Source organism: Caretta caretta, chromosome 9 (genome assembly GCF_965140235.1).
Source record: "Caretta caretta isolate rCarCar2 chromosome 9, rCarCar1.hap1, whole genome shotgun sequence".
Lineage (NCBI taxonomy): Eukaryota > Metazoa > Chordata > Testudines > Cheloniidae > Caretta > Caretta caretta.
Window position 1 is genome coordinate 16043610 of NC_134214.1, and position 26094 is coordinate 16069703.

The window sequence follows — 26094 nt, forward strand, 5'->3', positions numbered from 1 at the left end:
GACTGAGGTGCACCAGTGCTTGAGCCCCTGCAATGGCAGGAAATTGATTAAGTGAAACATACCCAGATAATCCTGGCAAGTGACCTGTACCCGGTTGCTGCAGAGGAAGCTGAAAACCCCCAAGGTCACTGCCAATTGGCCCACGTGGAAAATTCCTTTCTTACCCCCACAGTTAGATCAGGATCAGTTAGACCTTGAGCATGTGAGCAAGAACCAGCCAGCCAAGCACCTGAGAGAGAGAAATAGAATGCTGATTGCTACTCAGAGCACAGGTCTGCCCTGTCCAGTGTCCCACCTCTGATGCTTCAGAAGAAGGAGACAAAAGCCAACAACAATCCTAAAATACATGGCAGGGAGAGAAGGCAGGGAAATCCCTTCCTGACCTCTACAGGTGGCTTCCTGAAGCCTGAGCTTTTAGGACCAAAAGACATAAACTGTACATGAGACCCAGGGCTGACAAGCCCTGCCCCCTACCATCACAAGCAACCCCGATATACAATCCTACTAAAGAATTTGGCTCTCTCTTAAAACTAACTAAATTGTTTGCCCCCACAACTCCTATTGGAAGGCTGTTCCGGAACCTCACTGCTCTGTTGGTTAAAAATCTTCTAATTTCTAGCATGAATTTGTTCATGCCCAGTTTGTATCCATTTGTTCTTTTGCCAACATTGTTCTTTAGCTTAAATAACTCTTCACCCTCCCTGGTGTTTATACCCCTTCCCCCCATGTATTTTTTATATAGAGCAACCGTATCCCCACTCAGCCTTCTTTTTACTAGACTGACCAAGCAAGCTCTTCCACTCATAAAATAGGCCCTTCACTCCCTGGATCATCCTAGTAGCTCTTCTCTCCACCTGTTCCAGTTTGAATTCAACTTTCTTGAACATGCGTGATGAGAATTGTACAGAGTATTCCAAATATTCTTACCAGTGCCTAGTACAAAGGCATTAATACTACATTATCTCTACTGAAAATGCTTTGCCTAACACATCGTAGGATTGTATTTGCATTTTTTTGCAGCTGTATCACATGGGTGGTTCATGGTCATCCTGTGATTCACTACACACCCAAGTCTCATTCCTCCTCTGTCTCTTCCAAATGATGAGCCCCCAGTCTGAAGCAGAAATCCTTATTATTAGATCCTAAGTGCATGACCTAGCACTTTGCACTATTAAATTTCATCCCATTTCTGTCACTCCAGTCTTCAAGATCATCCAGATCTCCCTGTATAATATTCCGATCCTCCTCTGCATTGACGATGCCTCCCAACTGTGTATCATCAGCAAATTTCATTACCACACTCCTACTTCTTGTGCCAAGGTCATTAATAAAAATATTGAATAAGATTGATCCCAAGATGGATTCTTCAGAGCCTCCACTAATAACCTTCTTCCAGTCCGATAATCCACTTTTCAACACAACCTGTTGCCTTCTCCCCTTTAGCCAGTTCCTTATCCCCCTTACAATTCTTGTAACAATCCCAGTTTAATTTATAATTTCCCATATGGTACCCTGTCAAATGCTTTACTGACATCCAAGTATATTAGGTCTGCTACACTTCCCTTCTAAAAAAAAAAGTTTTTCTGCCATCGCAGATGTGGTAATGTCCATTTCCATCAGTCCTCCTACCTTCATGCCCATGTTCCATATTAGCATCTGTATTAAAAACTGAGGTAAAGTATGCGCTTCATTTTTGGGCCATACCTAGGTTATCTTTAATCTTCTTCCCATCCACTTTACATAGCAGGCTTAACCTCATCCTTCCTTATTCCCTTTCTATGTATATAACTAATAAACCTCTTATTATTTACTTTTTTAAATTCAGCTTGACTTGTAGCAATTCTCACTTTATTCGTACCTTTTCTAACCTCCAAGGTGTAGCTTTCTTTACCCCTTTTCCATTCTCTGTAGGCTCTCTGCTTATTCCTAATGGCCTCAGCTGAGTCTGGGGTCTTTCCCTGTGAGTGTTTTTTTCCCCCTTGCTTGAGTGCAAATTTCAGACAGTTTTCGTATAGTTGATTTGAAGAAATTCCAAGCCTCTTCTGCATTTAAGTCCTTGAACTCTTCACTCCAGTTGACCTCTTTAACTCATTCCCTTAATTCCCAAAGTTTGCCCTTTTGAAATTTAAAAAAACATAGCTGATGACCTGGTTTTAATTATCCTTCTATTTAATTTAAACTGAATCAACTTGTGATCACCTGATCCAAGGTTATTTCCTACTACTAGCTCTTCTATGACATCACTACTTACCAAAACCAAGTCTAAAATTGCATATCTCTTGTTGGTTCAGTGACCAGATGGCAGCTACAGGCCTGAGAGGAAAGCAGAGCTGCCTGGTTGGGAGGGGAGGTTATGTTGTGCCCTTAAAAAAAGTGGTAGCAAAATACTCTCCCCTCCGCTGCACCAGGGCAAAAGAACTGGGCTGGAATGGAACTGTGTCTCTGAGTTGCATTTTCTTTCTGGGACTCTTCCTGGAATGACATGGTTACACCCAGGCCTACAGGCTCATTCTAGCCTTAAGGGCCCAAATCTGTCCCTCTATCATGTTGTGTCAGACTTCCTACAGTTTGTGAGTAGTCTCACTGAGGTCAATCTAACTGCTTCACAGTTATTATTCCACATGAGAAAGGGTGGCAGAATCGGACCCTAGGATTGTTGTGATCTGTGTTGTGTCAAACCATTCGCTTCTGTTGATTTCATTTGTGGTTTGGAAATCGCTGTTTTCTGCCGTATGGCACAGAGCAAACCTAAAGTGTGGCTCTGAAGCTTGGGATGAGCATTCCAGGCCAAGGGAACCATGAAACCCTTACGTAGTGTTGGTCCCTATGGGGATTTTCACCATGATAAGGCCATGCTCCTTTGCCAGTTCTGCATCTCCACTCACTCTGGATCTAAGAGGTGAGTGTAGCTATTGCAAGAGGGGAGTGATGTTATAAGTGGTATTTTTCTGAATACTTTCTGACCTTGGATGCACGTGGCTCCCATTTATTTCTCATTGAGGTCAATTGCAGCTGTGCATGTGGATCTGAGACTTGAATTTAGCCCATTTGGCTCTGGATGGCAGCATATTTCATTAGAAAGTTAAGTTCTTCTTTTTGCCTCTTTGCTGCCAGATCAAATGAGAAAACCACCTCCTGCTCCCTCCCCCTGCGTGTTTGTGCACTTTGGTTAATTAACCCAATACAGACAAAGGAGAGTAGCTGAAATCTGTTTAGTTCTGTATCACGTGGGTCAGATTCTGCTCTTACTTTCAACCCTGTGATGAGAGACACTCTCTAACTGGATCTGAGATGACTAAGCAGCAGCATATATGCCAGGAATGGCTTACTCTGCCAAGAAAGCCTGGTTGGTTGGAAGAGGTCTAGTTGTAGATATTAATGCAGACATGGAGTTCATTGTCATTAGTTTGCTAATGGCAAGAGGACTTGCTCATCTGTATATTCTGCTGTGATCTCTTTGGATAACTTCAAGGTTTTTTGAATTGGGGTCTATTGATGACTCCAGACATTTTACATGAGATTACAACAGACTTCCACTTTATATTAGCAATTTTTGTCTGTCCATTTAATCACTGGCCTTTTGGTGGAGCCAGCTTGCATGAGGTAGACACACATCTAGTGGAAACTGAACTGAGTCTACGAACTCGGTTCACATAGGTCACCAAACACTTATCAAGCAATGGTAAATTTTGTCATTACTTACGTGAACTGAATTTGAACCAGTGACCTACCAGTGAAGGTTCCAATGGGTCCTTCCCAATCCTCTAAATAACCACATATAATGTCCCATCAAATCTGATTTTGGTTGTTTTGGTCATGTTCATTAAAGGCCTGATCCAAAACACATACATTTCTGTTGACTTCAGTGGGTTTTGGATTGAGTCCTAAAAGAGATGTTCCCACTTTTTCCTGCTGATGAATTATTTTTGCTATCAATGTTATTTTTCCAAGCAAACTGATTGGTGGGAGTCCAAAATGTAAACAGTGGGGAACTTTTTATTTTCCAGATGGAATTCATTGGTGTAAGTCAGCTGTCATTTATCCGTGATCTAGGACCAAAGGGCATGTAAGTTGAATTTCATTTCTTTGTGTGAGTTACATTTCATCAAGAGCATCATTTTATAAAGAGAGACTGTCCAAATTGGTAGCTTTCCTGCTAAGCTAGCAATAAATTTGGGAACATCTTATCTTCCATTATTATTCACAAGAGGACATTACAGCTCTGGGAAATGAATGTAAAAGGCAAAACACATCTCACTGCCAGACTCACAGGGCCAAATTCTTCCTGTCATCGACTGGAGTTGCACCAAATAATAATATGGCCCAATGCAAACAACCAGAGCAATGTACAATCCCTGTCATAACATGCTTACACCACTGGTTAGTTTATTTCCTGTATGATGGTGACATGTCAGCCATGGGCTGTGACTACAAGAGGAAAAGAGTGCGCTGAAATCAAGAGAGGTCCATTTTTTTTCTTTAAACTTCCCGACATTTCCAAAGTTTCCTTGAGCCTGGGGTTGACACTTAATTCCTTTCTTTTGAACACAGTTACATAGAAACCGTGTTGTTTTGGTTACCACCAAAAGTGTCTGTTGTTTTTGTAAACAGCCTCGCAGGCAGTAGTGAAATTTTTTCTTCAGGTTATATGGATGGGACCTGGGTGTTTGAAATGCAATGAGTCCAGGCATCCAGTGTTTTAAACGGAGAAGGACTTGACTGCGGGCAAGAAGGATGGAGCCTTCTCTGTGTTGGGCCCTCTCTCAGATTTCAGAGCTCTTCACCAGGTTAACATTCTCAGACTAAAGGCACGTCTTCACTGCCAACGATAAAGTGCTGCTTGTGTAGTCACGGCATAGCTCTGGGAGAGAGCTCTCCCACCGCTCTAAAAAACCCCACCTCCACGAGGGGTATAGCAACCAGCGCTGAGCGCCGGTGCACTCATTGTCTGTGCTGGCCCATTACAGCTCTGAAACTTGCAGTGCTCCGGGGGTGTATTTTCACACCCCTGAGCGAGAAAGTTGCAGCACTGTAAAGTGCCAGCGTAGACCAGCCCTTAAGCTTGTAGTGCTTCAGTCTGCACTGCAGCCCTTAGCTCTAACTCATTCCTGCTGTGCACAGAAGCGATTCTCGCTTTCCCTGCCAATTGGGAGGGTAGGTTGGATGTATCTTCTATCCACCTAGTCCTCCGTGGCCTTTATTCTGCCCCCTCACCCCTCCCTGGTGCTGCTCATTCCCTGTTTGCACCCTAGATGCCTCTTTGCCCTCAGTTCATTTGTAAGCGGAGACTTTACCCTTAGCCCTTCTTATTGCTGGTGTGGCATTTATTACAATACCACTGCTGTGACTGTGGGTTCAGTTCATTTGCTGGATGTACAGTAGGGTTAGGTTCAAGTCACCCACTGCTTGGGAGGTGGATGAAATGTCTGAGATGCAAGGCGAATAAGAGAGATGACCTGGCAATAGAAAATGAGAGGGAGGTGATCCACTTCTGCTCCATTCTGCCCATGCCACCCCACTGAGGTGGAAGGGGTCAGACAGATGTCACAGAACTGTGTTTGACCTAGCCTATGTACCTCCAGGTCATATTGCTCCAGTCCATATAGCTTCACCTAGGCATAATTAATAAGCTTTGTATGCATGTATCAAATTTACTATTTATTTGTCATCTTTACATTTGTTTCAGAGAAGGTATGATCATGAAAAGATCTGGGGGCCACAGAATACCTGGTCTGAACTGCTGTGGGCAAGGAAGTGTCTGCTATCGATGGTCCAAAAGGTACAGTAGCAGGGCGAGTTGTCTCGGTGACTTTTTACCTATTAGAAAGACAATTTGTGTGACCTCATGTCTTTTATTGCAGAGGGTCTCAACCTTTTCCTTTCTTAGGCCCCCCCAAGATTCTATAAAAACTCCATGGCCCACCTGTGCCACAATAATTGGTTTTCTGCATATTAAAGCCAGGACCTATGTTAGGGGATAGCAAGCAGGGCAATTGTCTGGGGCCCCGTGCCACAGGGGCTCCCATGAAGCTACATTGCTTAGGCTTTGGCTTCAGCCCTGGATGGCGGGGCTCAGGGCCCTGGGCTTCAGCCCTATGCTCAGGGCTGTCCTTAGGCATACGCAGGATATGCGGTTGCATACGGCACCCAAAAATAACCTGGGGCTTAGTGTCCACCCTCCCACTCTTCCTATCCCTGTTCTGACCCTTCCTGCAGGCTCCCACCACTAGCTGCTGCAGCCTAGTGAATCTTCCTCTGGAGAGAATCTAGTAACTTAAAAGTGAAAAGCCTTCCAGCCTGCCAGACCTATTAGTACAACACTGAACCTGTTAAAGAGCCATTCAAGTGGTAATGAAGTCATTTAACAGGCATTTTCCAACCCCCAGGTATATACTGTCAGTTTCTGAATTTACTGACAAAAACAGTTGTGCATTACTGTAATATTTACTAATAACATGTTAGTCTACAGGACCTTAGTTTAAAATTTGCTTTACAAATATTTCATTAGTGTGTTGCTGAAGATGATAAAATCACATCTCTAAAAAATCCTTGCATAGATTTTTAGATGCACAATCTGGGTATTCATCTTTAGCCTTAAATGCTTGGATCTTTAGACATATCGTTTTTAAATAAATGCTTCAAAGGACCACCCTTATCTAAAATACACATTTTAATTTTAATTACTATAGTACAAAAAACTTTTTTCCAAATTCTTCCTGTCCATTCTGTCCATCTCTTTCTCCCTTCACCCCCCTGTTGAAGAGATCCCTTAAAGGGACAACACCCCTTTCCTGCCAGATAGCGGAACAAACGAGTTTCCCTTTCTTTACTTCTGACTATTTGGTGAACTGATTTTAAGAGAAACCCTCTAGCAAAATCAGTACCTTAGTAAGATATAACATCCTTTGTTATGCCTAAAATCTTTGGAAACATATTTTTTAAAGTTGGTGAAATTTCATAAACATGTCTATTGTTATGGAGATCCCACAAAATAAATTAGTGTTCCCTTTTTCTAAAAGCAATGAACATTGTTAGGAACACACTAAACCTCTGTGACTGATTAATTTAAAATAATGTCTTTGTTTCAGTGAGTTAAATATGTAGTAATCTCGAATGATTACTTTGTGAAGGCTTAAGAGTACATTTAGAATATAAAACCATCTTAGAGCTACTGATTAAGAAAATGTAAAACAGAGAAGAGCTGCATCATGTATTCCATAATATTTAATGTTATATTCAGCAGGACAGCTGACTTGCCCTTACTACAAAGTTTTTGCAAATAAATCTCTGACAAACTTCAGGGTATATACAAAAACCTGTGAATGACATTTTTTATTTCCATGTTTAGTGCTTTTAATTAGGTACCTTCTGCATGTCCAGTCTTCATCTTCTGGCATGCAGTGGAAAACATGCTCCATTTTCTTTAGAAAGAAATTGCAGAAGAGTGGTTTTTCAAATGTCATTTGCTTCATGTGGGTTCAGGGATTTGGCTGGAAGGGGATGAGCAGGGAGGGGGAAGGAAGAGAGGTGGGAGACAGTGGGGAGAGGCTGGAGTCTGGGGCAGAGCAGGGGTGGAGTACGGGCAGGGCCACAGGTGGGCTGGGGAGCTAGCCTCACCAAGCGGCAGCTTCACCCACCGCCTATGACAGCAGGAGGAGAGGGTCGGCTCCCGCACACCCGGCGCGCACTGCAGTCTCCTTAGGCAGGGGCTGTATTCACAGAGCCAAATGTGCCAGCACCACTCATTCCGCATGGGGGAGAGGGTCCGGGGGTCTCTGCGGGGAACTGAGACTCTCTGCCGCCGTGAGGCGGACTGGGCAGCTTGGTATCCTTTGCTGCTTCGTCCCTCCCCTGGGCTGCCATCGGGTATAGAGGCACCAGTTTAATAATACTGCTTAGGGCCCCATAAATCCTAAGGATGGCCCTGCCCGTGCGGGAGGGCTTTGGCTTTCTATCCTAGGCCCCAGTGAATCTAATGCTAGCCCTGCTTGGCGGCCCCCGTGAAACCTAGTCACAGCTCCCCAGGGGGCCCCGCACGCCTGTTTGAGAATCACTGTTTTTTTGGACCAATTTCTGTCGATGAAAGAGGCAAGCTTTCATGCTCCACAGAGCTCTTCTTCAGGTCTGGGAAAGGTAATGAGTGTCACAGCTAAATACAAAGTAGAACAGATTGTTAAGCATAAGGAGTTAACAGGTTGCAAAAAATGAAGTGGGCCATTAACACTTCTGCAGTCATAGGACAAGGGAGAGTTACAAAGAGGGTTACAGATTGTTGCAATGAGACATAAAACCCATGTCTCTATTGAGTCCATGCTTTTTTGGTGTCTAGCAGAGCTATGAATTGAAACTTTAGCTTATTAGTTGTTCTAAACCATGTACTGAATGTAAATAGTGTCACTCACATTTCCTACACATAATGTTGTAAAACTGTTATACTTTCTGTAACTGAGATTTCAACAAAACTACGGAAACCTCTGTGCATTAATAGATTTTTTTCCCAAGGTCAGAAGGGGCCATTAGATCAGCTAGTTTGACCTCCTGCCTAGCACAGGACGGCTTTAGTTTTTCTCTCGTGTTTAATTCACAACAGAAATTACATGACAGCTCCCCATGTGAAACGTGATTGTGTAGCACTCATCCAGCAGAAATGGCAGTCCTGTCAGCCCCTGCTCTCTCCTATTCCGGACTGTCGAGGTGATGTGTTGTTGCTGCCCGTGAAAGTTTCTATTCAGTTTACCATACCTTTCTGATTAAAAAACCCAAACCACGTTTTAAAAGGAGTCCTACTGAGGCCTGAGCTGTGTTGTTTTGAAGAGAATTACTGGATGGCTGGTTTTTGATTGATTTAAGAAATAAAGACAAAGGGCCAGCTTGTGCCCATCTTCTTTGTGGATACGCAAGGCAGGGTGGGGGGAGGAGGCACAAGAAGCCACCACACACTTGCCCCACTTCACGCAGTAACCTGGACTAATTGTAGTTCCTGTGCTCACTCAGGTGCTGGAGCTGACTGCTCCTCCCTGCCTACAGCCACAAACCACTCCAAAGGAGGCAGAGGGGTTCCTCCCTCACTAGCCAGCAGAGATGGCAGGGCACAGAGAAAGATGTCTACTGTACCAGGATACTGGGCTGGATGGACCTTTCGTCTGACCCAGTATGGCCATTCTTATATTCTTATGTTCTTACCAGCCTAACAGATAAGTCAGTGGGCAGACTCTATTGCCACCCATGCACTGGAGAGATCCCTCCCATGGGGTGGTTGACTGGAGGGCTGTTCTGCACTGTCCCCGTCTCAGGGCTGTGCCTGTCAGGCAGAACTCTGCCCAAAGTACGTAATGGCTCCGGTTGCTGACTGCCATCAGAAAAGGCAACAAGTTTATTAATTATTTAGGGACAGTTGCTGTGGGGGAGGTCTAGGTTGGATATTAGAAAACACTATTTCACTAGGAGCGTGGTGAAGCACTGGAATGGGTTACCTAGGAAGGTGGTGGAATCTCCATCCTTAGAGGCTTTTAAGGCCCGGCTTGACAAAACCCTGGCTGGGATGATTTAGTTGGTGTTGGTTCTGCTTTGAGCAGGGGGTTGGACTAGATGACCTCCTGAGGTCTCTTCCAACCCTAATCTACGATTCTATGAGCACATTTTTCGGTCATTGGCCCTCCCCAGTCACGTGTTAAAATCCCCCTTCCCTCTGGCATAATGGTAGTCCCTGTACTCCCTCAAGTGCTGTGGCTGACTGCTCCTGCCTGACCTCCCTACTCCAGAAGCACAAACCACTGCAAAGGAGTACAGGGACCTCCTGCAAAGCAAATATAGGAGGAGAAGCAAATTTTCTAGCTGAGCAGTGGAACAAGGAGTGGGGCAAGTGTTTATTTTATGCACTGGTACCCCAGATATATTATGAGTAGCTGAAAAGATCAACACTTAACTAAATGAAATGGTTGGAAACTGAGTTTCAAGTACTCTTCCATAAACCTAATCTGTTCTTAATCTGTATCTTAATCTAATCTGTATATGGAAAGTTCACATATGTTCTAACATTCATGAACTTTCCATACAAGTATTAACAAATCTTACAGATTTCCCTCTTCTTATCCTTATCTGAGTATTTGTTCAAATTCCAAAAGTGGTGCCTGTTGCGATTCAAGTACAAGACAGGACAAGGCTTTAAGCAAGCAAGCAGGCTGGTCTGCCAACGGGCTGCTCCTGTCAGCTTTCCACCCTCTCCTTTATTCTTTCTCTCCCCCTGCACATTACATTCTCCAACAGATAAAAGGAATACACTGGCTTTGTTTAACATTCTTATTTACCAATTTCTATCTACCGCATTCCTTGCTCTCGGGCCTTGAGCCCAGTCCTGGGAGGCTTCCCACGGTTCATGTCATCTGGGTGAGATTCCAAGGTTCATGCCCTTGAGAGGAGCTGTGTGTGCACTGCTCCTACACAACACTCCAGGTGTGCCCTGAATGTTGCCAAGTCCATGAACCTTGTATGAATGCTACAGGTGCCCACACATTAGAAAATCTCCTTGACCTGATATAAGGCTGCCTGTCATTTTTCTTGTTGAAAGAATTTCTCAGACTTTATTTCACCATCCTACTAATGTTGAGGTATCTATCCTTTTCCAAAATTGAAATATGGCACATATGGTTGCTAGAAGTAACTGTGATATCAGTGAGGCTTTCCCTGATTCAATAACTTCCTTTGGACTGTAACCTAATAGAGGCACTGTAAGTTTAATGAGTAGGCTAACTTTAGCTATCTTGAAAATTCTGTGTACTATTTTCCCACAAAATACGATTATTTTAAGGCATTCCCACCATAAATATAGGAAGGTACCTATTACTGCACATCCTCTTCAACAGTTATGACTCCCTTTTTATATATTTCCTTAGTTTAAATAGAGTGAAGTGACATTGACAAAGTATTTTGTAATAATTTTCCTGAATGGTTACACAGATAGATGACAGGTTTCAGAGTAGCAGCCGTGTTAGTCCATATTCGCAAAAATAAAAGGAGTACTTGTGGCACCTTAGAGACTAACCAATTTATTTGAGCATAAGCTTTCGTGAGCTACAGCTCACTTCATTGGATGCATGATCATCAGATCTATCATCAGATAGATGAGGTTTTGGTCTTCTTCCAAATATGTTGCTTGTTGTTCCGAAGTTCTATCTGTTTTTAGTTTTCTTTGCCATTTTCCTATAAATGTAGTCTTGATCCATCAGTGATGATGCATTATACCATGCAGAGATCAGGCCCTTTGAAGCCATACATCATGTTTACCTCTGTAATGAGTCTATTTTCTCCTCCGTGGTATAGAAATCGTTTAAGTACACTCTTTGGGGTGGGAATTATCTCTATTAACTATATACGTTTTTCCTGCCTACCATGAGGAAGCCCTGATCAAGGCCTCTAGTAACTATAGAGACTACCAGAACATATGTATATAAATAAACTAACAATAATATTACAGAGAGGGAATATTTATAGATCTGGACCATCTTGAAGAAATTTGATTTTTTTACATAATTTTCCATATTTATCAAAACACCCAAGCCTAGGGTATATTTTGTTAGAAGAGAATAATTAATGAATTAATTACTTTGTGGTTGAGCTCTAAAAAGTGTCTGTAAAAATGGCGTTGTGTGGTTCTGTTTTCTTAATAATTTCCAGATCAAATCTGCTCAATTTACAAGCATATTTATGTTGTTCATTTTATTTCCCTAACTGCCAGCCTTACAAATTCAACCAGGGTCTGAAAATCAAGCTGATTTCTTTCCTCCTTGGTTTAATAAAGGTTTAATAAAGGTTCTGTGCTGTAATTGAGCCCCCAGGGCCACCTGTACAACTCCATTGTCCTCAATGGGCTTGCACTTATTGGAACTTAGTACACAGTTCTTTGATGATGTGATGCACAGGAAGGTATAGAATCCGGCTCACCTCCTCTTGGCTACGTTGGTTCTGCGATGAACCCTTATTTCTGTCACTCATTTCTGTCACGCTGATTAAAGTACTCCAGATCCTGTGGAACAGACTTGCTAAGTAAGAAGGTTCTGGTTTTATAATCACCTTTCAGAGTCATTGCTCTTTGGATTCATAAAAACTAAACTCAAAATGTGAATTACTCAATTTGGGTTTTCTTTTTTGGCAAACATTTCATGGCCAATCCATAGTCCCCGTTCCTAAATCAGTCTCTCCAGTGCCTCTCCTTAAGTACTAAAATTGTCCTGAGTCAGATTTTCCATGTTTGATACACCTTCCAGTGGTGGCTGCACTAATTTGTTTAGTGCCAAGTAGTTAAAAGAGCTGTGTCAAGGTTTTGGGATTCCCAACTCTTTCCTCTGTCACTGACAAACATCAGGCTGTCCTTAATCACATCACAAAGCCCCAATTCAGTTCAGTATGAAAACATGATGCAAAGATCTTGTTTTGAATGTAGTGCGACCCTGTCACACTGAAATCATTGTTTTCACCGAACAGCTTCACTACAAGTGGCAGTTCTCTATAACCCCAGTTACTCTTTTTGCATATTATGGTGCATTGGGATGTTTGTTCATTCTACTTCACTGTTCGTGTTGTTTTAGGTATGCAAAAGCATTATAAGTCGGTTCTGTTGTAATGTCATATGGCTGAGGAGTTCAGCTGTTAAATTTTCAACTTGGTTGTGAGACCAGCGCCTCGTTACAAGCAAATTGAGCACACTCTGGCTGGCTTGTAAGAAAGGCAGTGCTCCTTCTTTTAAGGGCTGCTTTACAAGTCAGCAGAGCCGCCTGTGTTTCTGTTCTGTTTTCATGATCAATATATATGCGAGACCCATGGAGTCTGTGAGCGAGGGGACAGGGGTCCCCTGATTTTATGGGGGGGCCCAAATTCGATGTGAGAGGGGGGAGTCTGTTGTTATCTAACATGTTGGTTACTATGGCTAGTCTTAGTCTAGGGAAGGGGGAGGAGAAAAGAAAAGCACAGGACCCTCAATAATAACCGCTTTAGAGCCCCCATATTCCTAAAGCTGGCCCTGACTATGCCCTGTTACTATGTGATGAGTGTCATGCTCAGAAAACTAACCTGCGAGCACTGCACAGTTTGAACATGGAGTAATGGAACTGACTTGGGCCCAGCAACATAACACTTCAGGTTGGTATGAAAGATACAGTAATTAATATGTCTTTGCAATTGGTTTCCTTGTACATTCATTTGTATGGACAAAGATCTGGACTAAGGCCATGTGACTGATTCGTTTGTGTGTGGAGGAGGGAGGATGTTAGGCACATCATTCATATCTATGTATACAGAGAGGGAAAAAATACTTGGATGCTGACAGAGAAATATTTTTTCCAGAGTGCTCGAGGGCTGTGGTGCTCACACACAACCTGCTAGTCATTTCTCATCTTGTTTTTTTACTGTGATGCCTGTTGCTTGGCAATGAAACCTTTCCAAAATGTCCTCTTTGTACACTTTCCATTAGCTTTAATAGGATTCAGGGCCTTTATAAATAACACATGAGAAACTCAAACTAGAGTGTGCTGCTCCCACAGTGCCCACAGGTATTGCAGGCTACTAAAATAATATTCTTGGCTGAAGAGAATTTTTGCTCCACCTTGTCCATTACGCAGGCACTTGGCTGGAAACCCCTGATGGCCAACAGGTATATTCCTATTAATGTTCCCAGACACTAAAGCCTAAATTTCCAAGGACTTATACAGGAGGTGGTCATACAGAACCTGGTTCCCACTGTAATGGCATACCTGAATTTGGTTGTGCACATCACCATTCAAGTGCATAAAATGGACTTGTATCTATCGTACATACTTATATAGGCCCCAGGTCTGTAGTGTCTGAGCAGCTCACAATTTTTAATGTATTTATCCCAGTGCTGTTATCCCTGATTTACAGATGGGGAAACTGTGGCACGGAGAGGCTAAGTGACTTGCCCAAGGTCACACAGGGACTCCGTGGCAAAGCAGAAAATGGAACTCGGGTTGCCCAGGTCCCCATCTAACACCCTAACCACTGCACCATCCTTCCTCTCACTTAACTGCTGATTTGAGCGTCCAGATGTAGGGTTTTGTATACCATCCGTTGCTGTAATCACCTCTCCAGAGGTTGATTCTCATTTCTCCACTAACTTTAGTGGAGTTACTCCTGTTTTACTCCACTCTGAGAGCACAATCAGACACCAGCTCTCTAAACCATATTGCAAAGAAACTGCCCCTAATGGGTCACAAACCCTTCCTTGCCTGCTTCGGATCCTGATGACGAATGGCTTGGAGTTCTTTCCTGGGGACCGCTGTTCACTTGATATTATTGGATGGCTCTCATTTTTGAAGTGAATTTGAGATGAATGTTGTCTCCCCTTATAGGTGGTTAGTAGTGAAAGACTCTTTCCTAATGTACATGAAGATGGATAGCGGAGCCATTTCCTTTGTCCTGCTGGTAGATAAAGAATTCAGCATTAAGATTGGCAAAAAAGAGACTGAAACAGAATATGGGTTGCGGATTGACAATCTCTCCAGGTGAGAAATGCATATTTTATTTTGACCAGTTTTTATGCCAGTTTTTCACTTAAAAATTGGCTTCTTTTAATTAAAAGGGGGCCATTCCCTTATATGCAGGATGTGTTAGCAACTTGCACCTGCTACAGTGAGTCAGCATGGTTTAATGAGCATCTCCCTTCAGGGTTCCAACCCCATCTAACAGGGAGGAATGCCAGAAGAATCCTGCCATCCTATTATTGTGAGAGAAGTATCCAGATCAATGAGACAGTTTCTCAGTGGATGTAAATGCTCATTTAATTTTTTTTTTTTTAGCATCCATGATCTCATATTCTGCTCCCAGTTATACTAGTACTATCTCATTTAAATCAATGGGGTTGCACCAGTGTAAGAAACATTTGGTCCATGGTGTGCAAAACGTGTCGGTAATATCTATCTATTGTTTTTATAGGTTGTCAGTCACTGTGGTCTCTAGGTGCTGAAATATTTTTTTAAAAAAACCTCGGCTAAGTAGCTGGCTATTAGCTAGGTAGCTGGCTATTGGTCACTTTTGCTTAAACAAAATGTGATTGATATTCAGTTCCCATATCAACATGTTTCGATAGTGAGAACTAGGCTAAATAAGAGTGTGCTGCTTACTCATTGTTTTCTGTTCTTTGGTTATTTTCCAGGTCATTGATTTTGAAGTGTAACAGCTACAGACATGCCCGGTGGTGGGGACAGGGAATAGAAGAGTTCATTCACAAAAATGGCAAAAACTTTCTAACACATCACAGATTTGGGTCATATGCAGCTATACAGCAGAATACGTTGGCAAAGTGGTAAGATGGTCCCTGCAGTAGTAAGAATGTGCTCTATCTCCCATTGAAATCAATGGCAAAGCTGTCATTCTCTTCAGTGGGAGCAAGGTCATGGCCCTACTGATTTATCACTCACATTTAAAGAACATGGGTGTTTGAATTCACTGACTAGACACTATAAATCACTATGGGAGTATCAAAGATGCATCTTTCCTGCAGAAAAATGTTAGGGTTAGTAGCCTAACCATTTTGCTCCTGTTATGACTTTGCTTTGCAATGGTCAGAGCTTCTAGATTTTTTTTATTTTTGCTGAGATTGGACACATTAGTGGTTTATTAAATTTCAGAATAAAAGTGATATCTTGATGCACATGTAACTCATAGTAAAGCTTAGCAAAGTAAACAGTATGCTTATGAATGGAGAACAGAACACTCTCCTTACTTCAGAAGCTGCTACTTTCACCTCTTAGCTTGACTATTGGTTTTGGGTAACATTTTCAAAAGCATCTAAGTAACTTAGGTGCTTTTGAAAATTTCATCCTGCACCTCTTTCATCTCCCTTCTCAACAGCCTCTCCATAAAGCAGCTCCTCTGATTCTGGCATGGTCACATCTTCCCCAATCTCAAATGAGAGAAATAAACACAACATCCAGTAGAAAGTGTTTGCAGGGTCCAACCCTAATGCTGTATTCTAGTGTTGCCCCTCCTGAAAGCTGGGCCCCATTGTGACAGTGGTATCAGTCCACTGCTGAATGGTATCACGTATCTGGGATCTTGCAGGTGGGCTTCCCAGTGGGTTGAAATCAGTGACATGGAGTCTGTGTATATTCTAAGTGTAATTTGTTTTTTTTGATGCACATGCACCAGTTCTGAAATGAGGTGGTCAAACAGCATGCAGAGCAACCCCCTCCTTCCACAGCTCTTAGTCCTATTCTGCTGTCTGGTTCCCAGAGAACTCTGTCTCAAAGACTCCAATCATAACCCAAGGCAGAGAGCAACCTCTCCTGCTACTCACACAGCTCCATCTATCCCCTGAAGCTGCCTCTATGTCAAAATCTTGCATAATCCAAAACAAACATCACCGCTACATATCTTTCCAAGAGTCAAAACTTGCTCACACACTAAGAAAAAAAGAATATGGAACACTACATATAACAGGGTCACCAGGTCATGCCTGTTGCCATAACAATATTTGATTGTACTGGTTTAATTAAGATATTAACAATGATGTGAAATTCTCCTTACATGTTGTCCTAGTGCATGAAATTGAATGTGTTTTCTTTTGAGAAAGGCATTTAAACGATATTTTCATTTGCTAGTTTAGAGTACTAAATTTTTTTCCACAACTACGAATTCTCCATGTGATTAAAAGAAAAATCCAAGTATTGTGTGTGTTTGTTTTTTCCAGGTATGTAAATGCAAAAGGGTATTTTGAAGATGTAGCAGATGCCATGGAGGCAGCGAAAGAAGAAATTTTCATCACAGATTGGTGGTTCGTATTCCCTCATTTGGATTTTGTCCAGCACTCTCTGTGAGAATGTGCATTACAATGCTGCACTATTCAAAGGCCTTACAGTATGGAAACTAACAGTGACGCCAGATGGTCTGGCAGCACATCCAAACCTCTCACAGTGAGGGTTTTCATTCAAAGGCCTTTTCAGGAGACTTGGCAGCAATAGTGCATGCTTAAAATCATCAGTTTGGGTGTCTCCTTCTGAGGGATAATCTTGAAGGGTTGCATGGTACAGTGAGGCACCACCTGCATTGAGAGTGGTACGGGGCTGCATGGCCTCCCTGAGAACTCCCTAGGAATGTCTCGGGGAAGCAGAAGATCTCCCAACACAAGGGGGAATGTACAAATTTGTACCCCAATTAGGCAATGCAGGACATTCCCCTACCACCACATTGCATGGCAGGCCAGCTCTGCTGACTGCCACCTGGGGTAACAAATCTTTGTCCCTCCCCCTCCCCGTCCTTGGGTGGACCTCTGAGGGGAGTAATTAGGGGCTGCAGATCCGCTCAGCTCTCACTCCTCCACATGGCACACCTGTATAAGACTTAAGCATAATGTAGCCCTATGCTGTTCATTTAGCAGGTATTGTCCTTTGCTGTGCAACGTTTACAGTTGGAGGCAGAGACCATTTTTCTGCACCCACCCAACTTCCACAGCGGAGTAGTTATTGGGATTGAGAGTGCCTTGGCTGGATCTCTTTCTCCTGTAGCTGGTGTGATGGGTTGGACCCCACTTTCGGGGTGCCACCGGATGTGCTGGGGTCCCACTGAGCCCACCTGTCCAACCAGCCTGGGTTTCCCTTACTCTGTGTTACTGTGACAGGTTCTGAAGCCCCTTTCCAGCACACACAGAGGCAGGGACCCACCCAGCTGTAGAATCACACAGAGCCTGTGATCAGCTGTCTGTGGGAAGGCTCAGCTAGGGGAATGCCCAGATCTCCTGTGCACACACGCTCTGGAGTGTTCCAAAATTATATTGTCTTGTGCTATATAGAGATCTATACAGCGTAAGCTCATAAAAATTGCCCCCTCCCTCAATATGGAGGGAGATATGCTCAGCTCTTTGCCAACCCTCCTCCCCCTAGTTATGAATTGCACAAACTCGGTTTTGAAATAAACAAAAAATAAGTTTATTAACTACAAAAGGTAAATTTTAAGTGATTATAAGGGATAGCAAACAGAACAAAGCAGATTACTGAGCAAATAAAACAAAACATGCAACCTAAGCTTAATTCGCTAAAGAAACAGGTTACAAATGGTAATTTCTCACCCTAAATGTTGTTTTAGGCAGGTTGCAGAGTTTCTGCAGCTTAGAGTTCCAGATATTTCTCTTCATAGGCTAGATCCCTGTCTCAGCCTGGACTTAGCCCTTGCCTTTCCCCAGATTAGTTCCTTTGTTTCTTCAGGTGCTTTCAGTAGTCTTCCTTCTTGGGCGGGGAGGCAATGGAGAACAGCGATGCTTGACTTATTTCCCAGCCTTAAATAGGATTTACGTAAGGTGGGAATTCTTTTTTTCCAGTGGAAAAATACCAGGAGTGTCCAAGGTGGTACTTCATACCAGGTGACATTATCACATGACCTTGCAGTGTTAAAGCCACTATGAGACAAGGTTTATTTGTAATTAGGGGAATGGAAGGAACGAACTCCAGGAAGATGAGAAATCAGCATCTTCAAAGACCCGTTCTATTGTCTATCCTAACGGCCCATTCAGGCTGATTGCCTACTGTCTGGTGGGCGTTCCCCAAGAGCACGCACAGTTGTAATTGTTACAAAGTCAGTATTACTAACCTTAGGTACAGAACATGCATACAAATTGGATAACCACATTGAGCAAATCATAACCTTTCCAATGATACCTCACATGACCCATTTCACATAAAACATATCTTAGTTATGCCATATTCATATTACAACAATATTTTTATTAGGACTGTGGGGGTGCAGCGTCACAGCTGGATGTTGCTGGGGATTTCTGGTTCCTTGTGTATAGTCCATGTATGTGTCAGGCCCTGTGGTTAATGCAGGCCACTACTAACCATGGAGGGCAAAATCCTGAAGTTTGCTTATAAAAGTTGTGTGAATGATGATGCAGCTTAGAAAATAGATGCTTTGCAGTGCACACCCTAGAGGAGGTATTTATCTTCCATTGGGTGTGGCTGTGACTCAGGTCAGCAAGAGGCAGAGTGGGCAGTCCGCTCAGCTGTAGCTGTGTGGCCGTGTACCTCCGTAATGGAATCCCCACACATGTTAAAGAAGAGGCTGCAAGGAAGCAGTCAGGAAGAGCTCCACTGAAATCTTCTGTTGGGATGTGTGCGGCTGCAGGATGGGCCATGTTGTGACCCCCACCCCCCTTTGGTGCGTGCTGTGCATATGCAATTCCAATACTGGCCATTTGTACTTTTCTTGCCAGCTTCTGGTGTGCCATCTTGCTGATGCCATCTGTCATGAGCTTCAGCACACACCACCAACGCCTCTTCTTATACCATGTTCCCCAGCTGCTTGGCTGCTCAGTATCACACACTAGCCTCAGCGACTTCCTTGTCGGGGCAGGCTTTATCTTGTACTTGCAGCTGGTACGCCTTCTACCTGAGAAAGGACGGTCTTGTGATCAACACCCAGGACTAGAAGTTAGAATGTCTGGATAGCTTTGCTGTCTGACCTTGGACAAGTCACTTAACATTTCTGTGCCTCTGTTTCTTCATCTATAACATGGGCCTATAATTATTTCTCTACCTCATAGGGGTGTTTTGAGTCTGACCCAGTCATGTTTGCAAAACACTTTTTGGTTCTCAACGGTCCTATGGGAATGCAAAGCATTATATTAACCCTCACTGACATGAATCTGAATCCTAAAATGCCTATAAATAAACCATATGCTGCTGAAGCTTCAGCACATACGGTGTCAGACAATTGGAAAATTACATTTCAGTCCCTGTGTCTCCTGCCTTATACAAGGCAAGAGTCAATTGTTATCATAGCTTGGGATTGTGAAACTTACTGGGAAATTACAAAAACTTAGGAAGAGAAATGTTGCTGTCAGAAGCATGTTTTCAGCAATATGCTTTAGTCAAAGTTACTGGGCTCAATACAGGAGTAACTGGATGAAATTCTGTGGTCTTGTTATAGAGAAGGGCAGATTGCATGATCTAACAGTCCCTTCTGGCCTTAAAACCTGTGTATCAGCGAATGCTATCCTGATGTGAAAGAATGGCACCCTATCTTGTGCGGTAGGTAGCAAGGAAAAAACTGCGCAAGTCTGAAATCTTCAAATAGTCTAAGTGTCAGCAGGGTTGGAGTCCTGAGTGTTTTCTTTTAACCCCCAAGTTATCTACCAGGAGTATATTTTTTTCTGCATGAGAACTTACTCTTTTCTATATGGAGTCTACCTTATGCATCCCCGTTCAGCTTGGTCCCACTGGGTGCTGAAAGCAATAACCTGATCTCTGTCGATGATAGGTCGTTGGCCTCTGTGCTACACATGGGACATATCAGCTGTTGTATACGGCACCATTGTTAAAAAGCAAATAATAACAGTTCTGTAAAAAAATTAATTGTTGGAGAGCAGACTTCACACCTAATGAATAAACTCTTTAGTTTCTCTGCCATTATTGGAGTTGATTAGTTCAGCGGTTCTCAACCAGGGGTCCAGGGCCCCGTGGGAGGGCGCGAGCAGATTTCAGGAGGTCTGCCAAGCCAGGCCAGCATTAGACTCGCTGAGGTCCAGAGCAGAAAGCCTAAGCCCCACCGCCTGGGACTGAAGCCCAAGGCCTAGAGCCCCACCACCCTGGACTGAAGCCAAAGCCTGGGCAGTTTAATTTCACAGGGGCCCCTGTGGCATGTGACCCCAGGTAATTGCCCTGCTTGCTACCCCCTAACTCAGGCCCTGTTATTTATATGCAGAAAACCAGTTGTTGTGCCACAGGTGGGCCGTGGAATTCTTATAACATGTTGGGAGAGGTCGGGGGGGGCTCAGAAAGAAAAAGGTTGAGAACCCCTGGATTAGTTGACCTTACACAAAGTTTTCACAGCACAGAATGTTTCTTTTTGTCATCTGTTTTTTTTTTTTTTTTTAGGCTGAGCCCAGAAATCTTTATGAAGCGACCTGTGGTAGAAGGAAATCGCTGGAGACTAGACTGCATTCTAAAGAGGAAAGCGGTAAGAGGGATGTGCCTATGGGCTAGCTTAGGCCCTGATTGCTGTGAACCCCATGATGAGGCTCCAGGCAGGCGCGGGGCAGCTTCATGCAGCTCCTTGCAGGGTTGGGGGTCTCAAAGTGCAGCTTTGCTCCTTTTTGTGACCTGCCCTTCCCACTTTCTGTGTGACCTGCCCTTCCCGCTTTCTGTGTGCAGTTAGAAGCCCCACCCAGGTAGACTCGTGCGTCATTGCAAGGGCACAGGGCCAGCGAGAGGAGCAACAGATCGAAGATGCAAGGGGAGGAGGGAATGGGAAGCTCAGTGCTGAGGGCCAGGGCTGGTAGCCAACCAGCTGAGCAACATTCAGCACTGCACCCCGCTCTGCTGCAGTTTTTGGAGGGAGGAGGTGTTTCATTCCTTACGTTCTTCAGCTGGCTCAGCTTTCAGATGGAGAGTTGTGGGGATGCCAGGGCATAGCACCAGTGAGACTTCCTAAATACCCCCAACAACTTTTCTTCCATAGGGGAGGAGCTGTTTCTCTCTTCCCCCAGTGGCTGCTCCAGGTTCCTGGGGCATTGATACAGCTGCTCATGCTCTGCCCCCGAGCTCTTCTCTCTCTTCGGTGTAGGTAATTAAGAGACATTGGGCTAGGCTTCTCACTGCAGTTACTGGAGTCACACCAGGGCTACACTTGGCCCATGGCGGTGACCAGTCTGCCAGGGCTGGCGATGCAGAGGCAGTGCCCTTCATTCATGTTATTTCCATCGATGGTGAGATATGCATCTGCTTCCAAAACTGGCTCTTATTAAATTGCTGATGGTGCCACCCACCTTCCAAGGAGATAAAGATCTCCTTAGAGAGTCATGCAGTGGTGGTATAACTTGTATCTAAACTAGAGGGGGCTTATCATCAGCTTATTAATTTGTAATGATGAATTATGCTAAATGGGTCCATTCTGTGTACATCTAGAGGTCTTAGCTGAAGCAGTTTAATGACTGAAAGTCACGCACTACAACAGTGAGCTACTGCGTGCAGGCTAGGATATTTCTTATTTTAGTAAGGAAACGCCTATCTGCAATAGACTTGCTCTTAGCATTTCCCAACCCTGTTAGCACCAGTGCAGCTCCACCCAGGCCCTGCTCAGAGCAGGTTTAGTGAGAGTTGTTAAATTGCCTGGGGCTGTCTGAAGCCGTGGATACACCAGCAAGCTCGCTGTTGCTACTGCTGGTTTGACTGCACCAATGAGAGCAACCGGGAGGAATTCTAGTGAAGTGAAGACTTGTGTAGACAAGGCCCCAGCCAAAAAAAGGCAGGAAGGTGATAAACTTTCTCCCTCTAAATGTGACTTGTGTTAATGTGACTGGAGAAACACTGGGAACTTCTTTTTTGGTAGTTCACCCTCATTTTCTATCCCTATCCTGCTATATCATTCCTTTTCCCCCATCCCTACGTTATCATGGGCTAGATTATCACATCCTTTGCTTGGTCAAAAAGGGGAGTAAGGCCAGTTGTGTCAGGCCAGCCCTTACTCTCCTGCTTAGCCCTGCTCAGATTGTGACTCTAGCTGTAAGCAGGGGAGCAGGAGCCGCATGGTCTTCCCATTGCCGATAAGCCGAGAGGGGCAGGGGAGTGGTAGGATGTTATACCCAAGTACATAGTGTCATTAGAGGGAATTGAGGGGGTTTTAAAAGTATAAATGATGTAAGATATGAACATGTACAATCAGGTCAGGTTCCTTTGAATTGGATGTGATGTGGAACTTGCAGACAATATAATCATAAAGATGACTCAGAGTCCTGAACTCTGATTCACATTTCAATGGAGGCAGAATAAGCAAATGGGTGCATAGCAGGCCTCTATGCTCGGATAGCTCTGTTATATTTAAGACTTGTCCTTCTACTGTAATCTCTTTCTCTCTCTCTCTCCCTGTCCTTGTTTGAAGCATTTCAAACTGCTGATGACTTGATGCCCTTCCTTGTGTCCAGTGTAGTATTTTTGTACGACTGATGCTTTGAGATGCTGAAAGGATGTGCTTCCAAACATGTGTGTTAGCACTTAGGGACAAGGAACAGCACCACCAGACTTATTGAACTTGTTAGTTTTAATTTCTCCAGTATCTCAGAAATCTCATTGGCTATTGAGATTGGAAAATAGAGTGATGCATTTGTTGTCAGTTCCAGAATGTTTCTCCTGCAATAACAGGTCTGTGTATTCAGCCTGAAGATTTCTTTTTTCATGTCTCTGGATGAGCAATGGAGCCACAGACAAGAGGTGCCAAGCGTGATTTTCTATAATGCTGGACTGCATTTTCAGCCGGTTTGCCCTGGTCCAACTAACGAAAATACTTGAGTTCTGCTTTGGAAGACATTACCAGTGACTCAGTAGGAAGGCATGGCCAACTGAAGATCATACAGTCATCTGTGAAAGGGGCAGAAGCCTTAAAATAATCTTTGATACCCCCATTCCACAATAGTCCTTTTAGTAGCCAAAAGAAAAAAGACAAACATTTTGCTTCTTTAATTTTCTCTAAAGAACTTTATTAATTTAAAATGATTTTCTTATCACTTAAATCAGCTTCTGTACCAGACTACTGAAGGATAGCTAATCTGATGCCAATTTTTTAAAAAGGCTCCAGGGGCAAGCCTGGCAATTACAAGCTGGTAAGCTAAACATCAGTACCAGGCAAATTGGTTGAAACTATAGTCAATGGATAACTATGGTAAAGTAGATAATGGTATAGAGAGTACACTCCTAGAGTTTGCGGACGATACCAAGCTGGGAGGGGTTGCAAGTGCTCTGGAGGTTTGGATTAAAATTCAAAATGATCTGAACAAACTGGAGAAATGGTTTGAAGTAAATAGGATGAAATTCAATAAGGACAAATGCAAAGCATTCCACTTAGGAAGGAACAATCATTTGTACACATACAAAATGGGAAATGACTGCCTAGAAAGGAGTACTACGGAAAGGTATCTGGGGGTCATAGTGGACCATAAGCTAAATATGAGTCAACAGTGTAACGCTGTTGCAAAAAAAGCAAACATCATTCTGGGATGTATTAGCAGGAGTGTTGTAAGCAAGACACGAGAAGTAATTCTTCTGCTCTACTCTGCGCTGATTAGGCCTCAAAGAGAGTACTGTGTCCAGTTCTGGGTGCCACATTTCAGGAAAGATGTGGACAAATTGGAGAAAGTCCAGAGAGGAGCAACAAAAATGATTAAAGGTCTAGAAAACATGACCTTTGAGCAAATATTGAAAAAATTGTGTATGTTTAGTCTGGAAAAGAGACGAATGAGAGGGGACATAACAGTTTTCAAGTACATAAAAGGTTGTTACAAAGAGGAGGGAGAAAAATCGTTGTTCTTAACCTCTGAGGATAGGAAAAGAAGCAATGGGCCGAAATTGTAGCAAGTGAGGTTTAGGTTGGACATTAGAAAAAACTTCCTAACTGTCAGGGTGGTTAAGCACTGGAATAAATTACCTAGGGAGGTTGTGGAATCTCCATCATTGGAGATTTTTAAGTGCAGGTTAGACAAACACCTGCCGGGAATGGTATAGATCAGTGGTCACCAACCCGTTGATCGCGATCGACTGGTCGATCCTGGAGCCTCTGCCAGCCGATCGCAATCTTCGGGCTGCTAAAAGTCTGGCGGCGCAGTGGGGCTCCGGCAGGCTGCCTGCCTGCCCTGGCCCCATGCCACTCCCGGAAGTGGCTGGCTGCTGGCACATCTCTGTGGAACTGACCAATGGGAGCTGCGGGGGTGGCGCTTGTGGGCGCAGGCAGCACACAGAGACCCACTGTCCCCTTTTCCCTGCAGGGGCCACAGAGACGTGGGAGCAGCATGGGGCCAGCATGGAGCCCCGCTGCACTGCTGACCGGGAGCCGCCTTTAGTAAGCGCCTCCTGGCCGGAGCTTGCACCTCACACACCCTCCTGCACCCCAACTCCTTTCCCCAGCCCAGAACCCCTCCTGCAACCAAACTCCCTCCCAGAACCCACACCTCTCACCCCCTCCTACACCCCAACCCTCTGACCCAGCCCTGAGCCCCCCCCCACACCAAACTCCCTCCCAGAGCCTTCACCCCTCACCCTCTCCTGCACCCCAACCCTCTGCCCCAGCCTGGAGCGCCCTTCTGCACCCAAACTCCCTCCCAGAGCTTATACCCCTCACTCCTGCATCCCAACCCCCTGCCCCAGACTCAGCCAATGCACACCCCATAGTTGAGAATGTTACACTGATTTGTGACAATCCCTGAAGGGTTTTGGATCTATAAACCACAAATGACACTAATAAAAAGTAAAACTCATGAAATGTCCAGTGGATTCTATGAGATTGTGTACAGTGTGACCATATGACGCATGCACCCCAACTCCCTCCCAGAGCTTGCACCCTTCACTTCTGCAGCCCAGCCCGCTGCCCCAGGCTCAGCCTGGAGCCCCCTCCCACACTTAGAATCCCTCAGCCCCAGCCCAGAGCCTGCACCCCCTCCCACATCCCAACCCACTGCCCCAGCCTGGTGAAAGTGAGTAAGGGTAGGGGAGAGCGAGCGACAGAGGGAAGGGAGAATGGAGTGAGTGGGCGGGGCCTCAGGGAAGGAGCAGGACCTTGGGAAAGGCGAAGGGTAGAGCCTGGGTTCATCTTAAATTCAAAAAGTGATCTTGTGCGTAAAAAGGCTGGAGAACATTGGTCTAGATAATACTTAGCCCTGCCATGAGTGCAGGGGACTGGACTAAATGACCTCTCTAGGTCCCTTCCAGTCCTATGATTCTAAAGAACAGAATTATTAGATACATAGATAAACATTTGTTGGGGAAGAGTCAGCACGGGTTTTGTAAAGGGAAGTCATGCCTCACCAACCTATTAGAATTCTTTGAGGAGGTCAACAAACATGTGGACAAGGGCAATCCAATGGATATAGTGTACTTGGACTTTCAGAAAGCCTTTGAGAAGATCCCTCACAGAAGGCTCTTAAGCAAAATAAGGAGTCATGGGATAAGAGGAAAGGTCCTCTCGGATCAATAACTGGTTATAAAGACAGGAAACAAAGGGTAGGAATAAATGGTCAGTTTTCAGAATGGAGAGAGGTAAATAGTGGTGTCCCCCAGGGATCTATGCTGGGACCAGCGCTGTTCAAAATATTCATAAATGATCTGGAAA

General features: G+C 44.2%; 1 protein-coding gene across 3 annotated transcripts in view; it reads left to right on the forward strand.

The window, feature by feature from the left end:
• PLD1 (phospholipase D1) overlaps positions 1 to 26094 on the forward strand; it is a 126515-nt gene that overhangs the window by 55106 nt on the left and 45315 nt on the right. For all 3 annotated transcript variants that reach the window (XM_075132111.1, XM_075132112.1, XM_048864019.2), the window contains 6 exons: positions 4008 to 4066; positions 5687 to 5779; positions 14361 to 14513; positions 15164 to 15313; positions 16700 to 16783; positions 20877 to 20958. In XM_075132111.1, coding sequence (XP_074988212.1) covers positions 4008 to 4066; positions 5687 to 5779; positions 14361 to 14513; positions 15164 to 15313; positions 16700 to 16783; positions 20877 to 20958 — 621 coding nt within the window. The remainder of the gene's footprint in view (positions 1 to 4007; positions 4067 to 5686; positions 5780 to 14360; positions 14514 to 15163; positions 15314 to 16699; positions 16784 to 20876; positions 20959 to 26094) is intronic.